The 12,154-nt window shown below is 31.4% G+C and overlaps 1 protein-coding gene across 1 annotated transcript; it reads right to left on the bottom strand.

Annotated features, from left to right (window-relative positions):
• Positions 1–1,757: 1,757 nt before the first annotated feature.
• LOC132747985 (cysteine and histidine-rich domain-containing protein 1-like) lies at positions 1,758–11,555 on the bottom strand. Its single transcript, XM_060737559.1, has 9 exons — positions 11,429–11,555; positions 8,324–8,430; positions 7,341–7,430; positions 5,239–5,407; positions 4,527–4,591; positions 3,877–3,947; positions 3,262–3,364; positions 2,654–2,842; positions 1,758–2,126 (listed from the first exon to the last, which is right to left on the bottom strand). The coding sequence occupies exons 1-9, from the start codon at positions 11,496–11,498 to the stop codon at positions 1,962–1,964; spliced, it is 1,029 nt and encodes a 342-aa protein (XP_060593542.1). The 5' UTR covers positions 11,499–11,555; the 3' UTR covers positions 1,758–1,961.
• Positions 11,556–12,154: the final 599 nt, after the last annotated feature.

The raw sequence follows: 12,154 nt of genomic DNA, 5'->3' as shown, positions 1-12,154 counted from the left end.
ATTCCATTTTGTTGTTTTTCATCATTATTTCATGATTATAAAGCTTTATATATTTATTATATTCATAGCAATCCATAATCACAAGGTCAATGTTCATAAAATATAGAACATCAGTTTCTCTGTTATCTGATACACATGAAAACTTTGTGTAAACAGAATAAAATGTTCCAGGCAAAATATTATGCTTCTTTTTTTAAGTAGGTTTTTATTTGCTGAGCATGCATTTTGTGCATGCATCATTTGCTGGAAAGGAAAAATATAGGCATATTTCTTTTATACAGGCATTTTGAAATTATTCTTTATCAAAATAAAACATAATTTTTGTTTACTTCAAGCTTTATACATTTTAAAATTGTTCACTAACAGATTCTTTTCATCCATAAACAATCAAAGAGGAAACTTTTTTTCTTACAAATACTGTTTTTAAAAATAAATAAGAAAAAATCTGACAAAAAAGTACAAAGCTTCAAAACTGAACATATATTGCCATCTTAATATTTACATTATATGTTAAACACTGACTACTTCTCATCAGAAAGTAACAATTGTAAATACAGTAAACTCCACTAATTATGAATAATGATATCATTTACAGGGATATACCCCTTGTAACCACGCTGTTGCTGCAGTCTTGAATCTTGTTTTCAAATTGGTTGCATCTCGGATGTACATGTAACAATATAAATTTGGTGGGGCCCCTGAATACTGTTATAAGCAGAGTTTACTGTATTTTTACAACACTGACAATGTTGTTTAAGGGAGATAATTCTTTTAGAAAAAGATGACATTGTAAATGTAGACATTACTTAAATGCTAGCCAGAGTTAAAGTTCCTCCTCACTTATATTCAGATTCTTCAATAACTGACATCCACACATTGTAACACAAATGATACATAATACTTAGTTTCAAATAAATACAACCAACACATCTTATTCTGAACACATATTACACACAGATTTAGAAAATAATCTAAATGTTTAATTTTGAGAGAGTTATCATATAATGTTTAACTTTGTGAGAGATGTCATATAATGTTTAACTTTGAGAGAGTTATCATATAATGTTTAACTTTGTGAGAGATGTCATATAATGTTTAATTTTGAGAGTTATTATATAATGTTTAATTTTGAGAGTTATCATATAATGTTTAATTTTGAGAGAGTTATCATATAATGTTTAATTTTGAGAGAGTTATCATATAATGTTTAATTTTCATGGAGTTATCATATGATGTTTAATTTTGAGAGAGTTATCATATACTGGTAATGTTTAATTTTGAGAGAGTTGTCATATAATGTTTAATTTTGAGAGAGTTATCTTATAATTTTATTTTTGAGAGTTATCATATAATGCTTAATTTTGAAAGAGTTATCATATAATGTTTAATTTTGAGAGAGTTATGATATAATGTTTATTTTGAGTTATCATTTAATGTTTAATTTTGAGAGTTATCATATAATGTTTAATTTTGAAAGTTATCATGTTTAATTTTGAGAGAGTTATCATATAATGTTTAATTTTGAGAGAGTTATCATATAAAGTTTAATTTTGAGAGAGTTATCATATTATGTTTCCATTAATCATTCAGATCTAAAGTGATAGCTGTAGTTCTGAACCGTTTAAATGCCAAATTGTGCAATATCTAGACTATAACACGCTAAAAAGTCATGTGTTTCTATTACATGCAGAAAATTAAAGAAAATAAATTGAAGTAAAACTCATTAACACAATGTCATGAGGTCTACTGACATTATTACATCTGATGACCAATGACATCTTAAAATGATTCAGTGAGCACTCTTGAGCTATGTGCTTGTTCAACAAGAAAAGAATGCTGCTGTGTACAAAGTTGAAATCTTCCATTTGTATCATCACTACATCAATCAGATTCATCACTCAATCATCATCTTCACATCAATCTTACCATTCGTTGTCTATATATATATATATATTCTATCATCAATCACTATCTATAACATCAGAATCAGAGTCTTTATCTTCTTGTTGGGGTGGAGATGTTACAGGCATTTCTAAACATGGCCAGCTAAATGATTCCTGTTTACGTAGAATTATCTCAACTTTAGTTCCTAAAAGTTTCACTTCACTTTTTTCTGGATCAATAGGCTGAAAAAGAAGATACAAAACATAATTCATTAATGCTATTTAGTTATGTGACACAACTTATCCCATATTAATCTTATAATGAATCAAAGTCGATTTTTTAAAGCACAATAAGACTCAGAAATGAAATCAATTCTTCCTTTGAAGAAAAGACATACACATGTTTTATAATGTTTTAATATCAGATAAAGAACATTCATAAGATAGAACTTTTTCTATACTAAATCATTGTAACTTTATGAATGACCAAAGGGTAAAAGATTTTTTAACTATAAGCACCAATTTGAGAACTGAAAATAATAACATTTTTGGGCTTAATTGGCATTAATTAGCAGTGTTTAGGGTGCACTGCCCTATCTCTACCTCAATCTGCCAATATGAACGATCGTCACATTCAGTTATCTCATTCAACTAGAATTTTTTTTAAACTGAATTTCAGAAAACCATAAATTACCTTTTTATTATAATTTTCAGACTTAAAACAATGCTGAAAACTAAATAACAATTTATTATTAGATTATATTACTTACATTCCGTAAAATCAATTTGTTTTCATAAACACTTTTTCCTCCTTCAAACACTATATGAATGTTGCAGACAACTTGATTTACTTCTATGTAAGTTTTTTCTGGTACAGCAACTTTAGCAAACACTGATATATTAACATTAGGACCGGTCTGGAACCAATCCTGTCGACAGTTCTTCTTTGTGTCTTCAGTCTGTAATGGTTAAGAATATATATAACAGTAGAAATACAGTTGGTGCCATGACATAACAGGTATACATTACAAAAGTATATTTCATTAGTAAGAAGTTAAACAGACTGATGTAATATGGCATTTAACTGTTTTACTGAAGGAGAAAGACAGGTTGTCACCTTAGTGAAATAACTGGTTAACCCCTATTAAATCTAGGACTGCACTAAAGTGATGAGGTGCTCTCCCATGCATTATTTCAGATAAAGGATAAAACCAGGATTTAAACAATCAAAAATCTATATTGAACTTATCAGATGGGGTCTAAATGTATGTTTGAACATGTATCTAGAATATGCAATCTATTGTACAGATCATGTACAACTTAAGAGAATAAAGTACATAAAGCACACATGTTGATTGTATTCATGTAAATACTTTACCTCTTTCTTTATCCATAAATGTGAACCATTTTGACAGCCTGCTTGATCAAGAAAATTTGTAAAATCTGAAGTTTTTCTTTGACAGCAAGACCAAAATTTCATTCTGAAATGAGCCATATTTTTTTTTACAGTAAACAAACATCACAACATAAAACTCATTCTGATATCAAATGATTGTAAACGGTTAAACTAAGTTTAATTACCTTTGCAGATAATTATGAATTTTGATAATCTATTTTAGCCAAATAGTGTGCTTGTTTGAACTAGACTATGCAGTCTTGGTTTTAGGAAACTTGGTTAGGAACCTAGTGGGGCTGAAAACCACAGAATGCTAAGAGGCAGACTTCTTTTTAAATAGGTCACATCTCCACTTGGCTTCTTGTTAAAAAGTGAAGCCACTGATGTTCATTATCTTTTCATTAAATCATATGTGTCATTCTATACTTACACAGTGCCAAACATATAATTCGCAATACATGTATTAGAGAGAAAAAGTCTGTTTTACACAAGTGTGAGTAACAGCCTTTTTTACCAGAAGCTTCCTCACATTTGTCTTAACTACATGTATAAATAAAACTTAACTAATGATGATGATAATAATTTTGTTTAGCTTACCCTTCATGGAATATAGCCACACCAGGATGATATTGACATGTTTCTTTATTACTCTCTTCAGATTGGTATGTCTGAAATTGTCACACATAAATCATTTATTTATTATATAGCAGTTTTAAATTTTGTCAACATGCTAATACTTCTTAGCTAATCTATACAAGGATATAGATCTAGTATAATATTTTTTCTCAGTCTCCAAAAAGTATGGTATAAGTTTAATTACCAGTAGTAAATATCCCAATGTTGTCTTGGATAAAACTGTCACATGATACTATGATAATTGTAAGATGTATAACAGACGGTTTACATTATTTCACATTTATTCATTTATTGGATTGTTTACATTATTTCACATTTATTATATTGTTTAAGTCATATGTGACCACACCACATTTCGTGCAGGAGGAAGTGTTCACTTCCACTCTGTAATATTTCAGCTAAGACCTTTCAAATAACACCACTACTAAGGGTAGTTTTTTTTAACATGAAAATGTTTAATTTCCCCTGTGGGATTCCAGAAATTCACAAAAAATGCTTTTCGTTATCTTTGTCAACAAAGTCACAATTTACAGTCCTAATTTAAATCAAACTTTCCGTTAGTATCCAGCAATTATGATTACAACATGGAAAGAACTTTTAGTATAACTTACTGCTTTACAGCTGTTGTTTTTACATGTTGTTCCAACTTTTATTTCATTCTCTCCATTTGCCATATCTAAAAATAAACAACAAATTCATGTCCAGTATAATGTAGTTACTCTTTACTATACAGAGAGTATATTGAGCAATGAAATCATAATTAATCCCCCCCCACTCTCAAAAAAAAAAGGAAAAGAACTGGACACTAGTCTTCAACTCTTTTTTGAAACTTTTTCTGTATGATGTTTTACAAATAAAGTTGACCTACAAATTATTATATTATGACAAGCAAGTTGTAGTCTAGTTATTTGTTCATTTTATGTTGTTATAAACCTATCTAACTTGTAAGTACTTTCAATATTTATACAGTAAACACAAGGATAGAAAATAATTTCATTTCAATTTAAGTCAAGAAAACATTTACTTTTATAGTTAACCAAAAGTTAAATTCATGTATTATTTTCATTCATGTATTTCAATCAAAAGCTTCAAAATACTGAACAAAATCAAAAAAAAAAATCTTCAGAAATTCTATAAAACAAAAGGTTTAGATTTCTGATCAATCTCTAATAAGAAATTCAGACTACTTTTATATTGACAAATTGTTGAAAAAACAAAAATCGACAGTCACAGATCAACCAACAAACATCAGTGTGTAGTAACAAGAAATTTAGTAAAAGTCTCAAAACTGTTCAACAGAACGTGACTGAAAAGCCAAGTTACCTTTATCTTTATCACATTGTATAGACATTTCTTGCAGGCATTTATCCAGTGCTTTCTGTAATGAAGGTGTTACTGTGACCTTTAACCTTTGTAATGGTTCATCTTCAGAGGGTCGCTCACTTTCTTCAAATTTCTGTTTCATCATTTCAGGCTTAGGCTTTTCTTCTACCTGTATTAGTGAACATAAAACTCATTTCTGTTCCAAAAATCATAAAGAAACCTACTGATTATTAACCTTTACCAAGAAAATTTTGGACATGTGACAAGCTAAAAATGGCCTCAGGTCGATCTAAGGGTGACTAGTAATTGACGCTGAAAAACCTGATACTCTATCTCAATTCATTGAGAGGTTGCAGCACTTTGAAATCAGTTTTGATGGAAAAAAAAACAATGCAAAATAGTGATTTCTGGCAATTTTGAGACGTCCCCCCATTGCCATGCAGGTAACAGGAAATTTACGATTGAGCATGCTGTTACAGAGGCTATGGTCTAGTCAACATTTGTGCCAAGTTTCATCAGTATTGAAGCATTTTTCATAGCAGTTTGAACTTGTAACAGGAGGCTTTTCAATGAAAACACAATATTCTCCAGGGTTCTCACTAGGACTTTAAAACATGGAGTCCATGGACTCCCAACCCTGAAAAAGTTGGAGTCCAAAAGCGCGTCGCAATTAATATGTTTACAGATTAGTCATTCAATGCTCACAATAGCATTGCTGATATTTTGAATCTTCAAGAGACTTCCAAAGTTTATAGTTATTCAAAAGAAACTCTGAACTACATACATGTAGTATAATTATTGTTTTGTTGTTGATATTTATTATGAAATTATTTCATTATAATGCATCAACACATGGAAATCGTTTTTTTTTTCACTTTTATACCAAATCAAATTTTATTCTGGTTAAATAAGTCCGCTCTAAAAACAAAAAGTTTATATTTGTAAAAAAACGTAAATGTATATAGGCAGCATTTAGCGGAATGAATAGGAAAATCGTGCACAGCTTCAAATAGTGTAAGAGATTCATCCGATTGACAATTATTTTAGCAAATATCTTCAAAAGGGGGCAAATTGAAGATCGATATTTAAAGATTTAATGTTGATTAAATAATAAAGGAACAATTCATTCGCATGTTTGGCTTGGAAACCGAGAATTTTTGCGAAATTTTAGGGTTTCTGGCGAACGTGAAATCGCCGATGTTCGGGATCAATTTTCGGATAGAATCTAAATATCAAAGAAAAGCGTATGTGTATTTTGGTTTGTTAGCACAATATCTTAAATTCTTTATAGTCTTATCGAAAGTTTTTGCAAGAATGAAACTAAAGCAAAATTGTGCCTAAAAATGCCGAAAATATTCGACAATCATTCAAAATTACACTCATTTGTAATTTGAGAAAACAGTCTTTAAACTTGCGGCGTAAATAGTCGATAATTTTATCCTTTTGTCGGTAAAATTTGCTAATTTCCAATCAACTGTTGATCAAAGATATAAAATTATCACCTCGTGTTATATGTACTGTACAGCGCGTGTATACATTAGTCTGATCACTATTGCGTGATAATGATCGTAAGCGTTATCGCTGATTGGCTAATCGCTTCACGGGTCGATGTGCATAGGACCGCCTACCTATAGACTGACACGCGCTGACGCATTTGTGTATTTGTGGTTGTAAACAATCGGTAATGTTTATGCGTCCCCAGGCAAAATTAAGCATACGTGGAATCCTTGCTCTGAAATATTTGCGTCCAGCTGTAATAAACATGCGTACCGGGACGCCGAAATAAGCGTCCCCGAGAACCCTGTTCTCATGGGGTAAAAGGTTGAATTGTTCAACATATTCCTTATGGCCACAGCCTGTTGAGCTTCAAAAACTTTTCCTTTGAAGATTAAATGGCTTTCAACTTTTAACTTTCAACTCCTAAATTTAATGGGCATACACTGATTATTACTTTATCAGTTTCATGTCAATGAAGTAATTTTTTTAACAGAACATTAGTGATTGATATGTGGTTTCACATGTAAATGTCTACTCTAGAATCATACAATGTAGATATTTTAACAAGTCGCCTCACATATGTAAAATCTTCAAGAATAATTTACCTCTACAGGTGTATCTGGTATATCTACAGCTGGTTTAGGTTTTTCTGGCTCCTTAGGTTTCTCATTGCTGTGCTGACCAGATGTACAACCCTATATAATAGAAATGTACAACTGTATACAAAAGAATCATACAACCATATACAAAAGAAACACACAACCATATACAAAAGAAACACACAACCATATACAATAGGAACATACAACCATATACAATCGATACATACAAATGTATACAAAAGAAACACACAACCATATACAAAAGAAACACACAACCATATACAATAGGAACATACAACCATATACAATAGATACATACAAATGTATACAAAAGAAACACACAACCATATACAAAAGAAACACACAACCATATACAATAGAAACATACAACCATATACAATAGATACATACAAATGTATACAAAAGAAACACACAACCATATACAAAAGAAACACACAACCATATACAATAGAAACATACAACCATATACAATAGATACATACAAATGTATACAAAAGAAACACACAACCATATACAAAAGAAACACACAACCATATACAATAGAAACATACAACCATATACAATAGATACATACAAATGTATACAAAAGAAACACACAACCATATACAAAAGAAACACACAACCATATACAATAGAAACATACAACCGTATACAATAGGAACATACAACCGTATACGATAGAAACATACAACCGTATACGATAGAAACATCAATAGAAATGAAAACTCATTATTTTCTAATCATTCCAAACAATAAATCTTATTTTCTTTAAGAGTGTAAATGGCTGGCCTAAAAAATATTTAAATCAAATTTATTTGTATTAAATATATTTATAGTAGAAGCTAACACTCAAATATGGTCCCTTACTTATTCAGTATTATTGAACCTATAAAGCATAATTTAAAGATTTTATCAATTAAAGCTTAGTTTTGATACCATGAAATAAATACATGTATCTAACTAACAGGAAAGTTGAGAAATTCTGTAAAATCTGTACTTCTTTTCTTACAGCAAGACCAACCCTTTAATGCATCATGGAACACAGGTACACCAGGATGATAATGGCAAGAACCTGAAAAATAAAAATAACTAGAAATGTGTCATCATGCCACGGATGCCCCCGCATGCAGCAAACATTTCAGATGTTATAATATTTAGTTCCAAATTTGTTTGTACAAATTATTTTTTTCATTTTAAGTTCAAAGCCCTTAAAACTTTTCAATGTTAACACAAACCATTTTCATACAATGTTCAAGGCACTGAAATTATTCAGCCTTAACCTTTTGAAAATAGCATATTTCATAATGGCTACATACATTTCCACAAAAGTATGAGTGCTGAAACTGAAAGTTCAAAATTTTTCCAACATTCAAGAAAGATAAGTTTGTCCAAAATCATTGAACCACGACCAAATTCAAACATAAACTGCTTATTCCTAAGATGTATCTATATTATTTTCAAAGTGAAAGGGACATAACTCTGCCAAAAAAATCATCAAACCATGACCAAATTCCAACTTGACCTACCCATTCCTTTGACATATCCATATGTCAAATTTGAGTTGAATATGTAACACTGTTGGGTAGATAATGAACAGAAAGTGTAAATTTAATAATATTATTTTCAAAGTGAAAGGGGCATTACTCGGCCAAAAATCATTGAACCATGACCAAATTCGAACTTGGCCTGGGCATTCCAAAAACATATCCATATGTCAAATTTGAGTTGAATGTGTTGTACCGTTGGGGAGATAATAAACAGAAACTGAAAATTTCATATTATTTTCAAAGTGAAAGGGACATAACTCTGCCAAAAATCATCGAACCATGACCAAATTCAAACTTGACATGTATTTTCTCATGACATATCCATATGTTAAATTTGAGTTGAATGTGTGCAACCGTTACTAAGATAATGAACGGAAACTGATGATGACGGAATGACGGAACAGGGTAACACTATATGCCCCGGCCATTACATGGCGGGGGCATAAACATATGCTCTATATAATATATTCATATATTTACATATAACTTCTACATTTTCAGCCAATGAAATTACTTGAAAGTAGTTGGCTAAGTTCCAAGCACAGGGGGCCCACACAGTGTTTGGATGGTATATACTGCTTGATAGTGACCTTAAAATGAGATTTTAGTCATAACCTTATAATATGTATATAAATATAGACAAGGGGCATTACTCGCTAAATAGAGAATTTTCGATCACCCTCAAATTCATGCGAGATTTTCCACTAATTAAATAAAAAAAATCCAAAAACTTTACTGCGTTGCATAGCTTATATAATCCACAATTGATAAACACTAAATCTTTTCTGATTCCCTTAGCCCATTTAAAGAAATTTATTCAAAACCGTTCACTTCTGTCACAAAATTGCTTAGTCGTACGAGATGTCGCAACACCAAATTCCACCGGTAAAATATCAATTTTAAAAGGGGTAGGTACAAATAAACGCATGCAAACAATAACACAACATAGTTTCTATTACCTACCTGCGCAAATAGTCGTGAAGCGTTCTATATTCGTCTGTTTCGAACGAAATCTTCAAATCAGAGCAGAAATCTGCTTCGACGTAGACAGCTAGGGGAAACCCTGGTCACGTTACCAGCCGGTGTATCGAGACCTTTCATTGGTTCAGTAGGAACTTTGTTTATAACGACAACCAATGAAAGGTTTCCATACACCGTGACCAGAATTTCCAACATGTATTCGCCGCAGCAGATTTCTGCACTGATTTGAAGATTTCGTTCGAAACAGACGAATATAGAGCGCTTCACGATTATTTGCGCAGGTAGGTTAATAGAAACTATGTTGTGTTATTGTTTGCATGCGTTTATTTTGTACCTACCCCTTTTAAAATTGATATATTTTACCCGTGAATTTGTTGTTGCGACATTCTCGTACTACTAAGCAATTTTGTGACAGAAGTGAACGGTTTTAAATAAATTTCTTTAAATGGGCTAAGGGAATCAGAAAAGAGTTAGTGTTTATCAATTGTGGATTATATAAGCTATGCAACGCAGTAAAGTTTTTGGATTTTTTTTATTTAATTAGTGGAAAATCTCGCATGAATTTGAGGGTGATCGAAAATTCTCTATTTATCGAGTAATGCCCCTTGTCTATATTTATATACATATTATAAGGTTATGACTAAAATCTCATTTTAAGGTCACTATCAAGCAGTATATACCATCCAAACACTGTGTGGGCCCCCTGTGGTTCCAAGTTACAGCACTTAATGAAGAATATTTACTTCATGTAGTGTTTTGTTTACTACTGTTACTGTAAGGTATTTGGAGATGTAACTGCAGATTCAGTTTTATGAGGGCTGTTCCAAAAGTGTGTGACAAAAATTATAACCAGTAACTGAGTAAGCCCAATCAGGCAAGTTAAAATTTTATTGATAATTAATAATTCTAATCATTAATTTAAATAAAAAATGAAACAAAACAAGTCCCAAATGTTTATCTACCGTGTACACTTCACAGGCGAGTAATATAGTTTACACAGCAGTGACTTATTTTCCTTGATATTGACCCTGAATATCGCCCTTTTCACAAACGCCAAAACATGTTAAAATTTCACAAAATTTAAAAAATGTGAAGAAAATCCACAATTAGCGGTATTGTTTTGAAATTTTCAGTACCAAATAAAATTGCATAAAATGAGCGATATTGTCAAGCGTGAAGAATTTATTTGTCTAAAAGTACCGTGAGCTGTATTCCGTAACGTTGCATTTATCGATGCCGATCATAGTTAAATAACTGGGCACACTCAGTTTGCTCAGTTTTTATTCCTTTTGTCCCCAAGTGACCTCTTTCTGACATTATCTACCCCATTCCTTGTATCTTTCCCATTGCTTATAGCTTTTAAACAGTGGGTAGAGTTAATTCTTGTCAAGTTGGCCCGTGCAGTGTTATTTTAGGGCCGATTGATTTCGTGCCAAGTTGACCCGTGCCGAGTTGGTTTAAGGCCGAGCTGACACTTTAGTCTTTATCGGAATTCAGAATAATTTTCAATAAATCTGCTACGTCTAGAAAATAATGCCTCACCAGATTCATTTTTCGATGGATCATACTTCGATCCACATCCCTTATTATAACACTGAAGCATTTCTTCCATTGCTATATTAAGAAAGAGCAAATCACGTTTTTCTGGAAATTTCTTCTTCGGCTCACACTAGGTGGAGGCTATCGGACATCCCTTTCCTGGAGTAAGGCGGAGTTTACTATTATAAGCGTTTTTTTAAGCGCGAACGTTAAAGAGCGTCTGAGTGAAAGCTGCTATAGAGAATGGAAAGGGACGTAAATATGCGAAATGTACTTTTAATTCTCCATCAGTTTTTATTTAAAAAAAAGAAAATTAATTAGATCTACGTTGAATTGAATCAAAATAAATCAGTCAAAGCAACTTAAACATCACGAAACAATATGTGCGTGTCTCTATATAATAACGCTAATAATTGTGAAATTGTATACTTTTATTATAGTTGCTTTGTATATTTATGCACTTACAAAACACATTATGATATGACTATTATTAAGTCAATTTATATAAATTGTCGACATTTGAGGTGAAGGCAAACCATTTTTTTTTTAAAAGTTCAACCAATTACACCAATAAATAGTTTGTCTTGGTTAAAATAAAGTCGACAACCCGTGTATGGAGGTCACCTGCCCCAGCACCTGAATAAAGTGCAATCTAAACTTGAGATGTACATGCTTCCGAATGTTTCACATGAATAAGCTAAATTGTAGGTAATCAATTCACACCCTACT

Source organism: Ruditapes philippinarum, unplaced genomic scaffold (genome assembly GCF_026571515.1).
Source record: "Ruditapes philippinarum isolate M1 unplaced genomic scaffold, ASM2657151v2 ctg11712_1_1_1_1, whole genome shotgun sequence".
NCBI lineage: Eukaryota > Metazoa > Mollusca > Bivalvia > Venerida > Veneridae > Ruditapes > Ruditapes philippinarum.
Note: the sequence above shows the minus strand (reverse complement) of the source record. Positions and strands in the feature narration are given on the sequence as shown.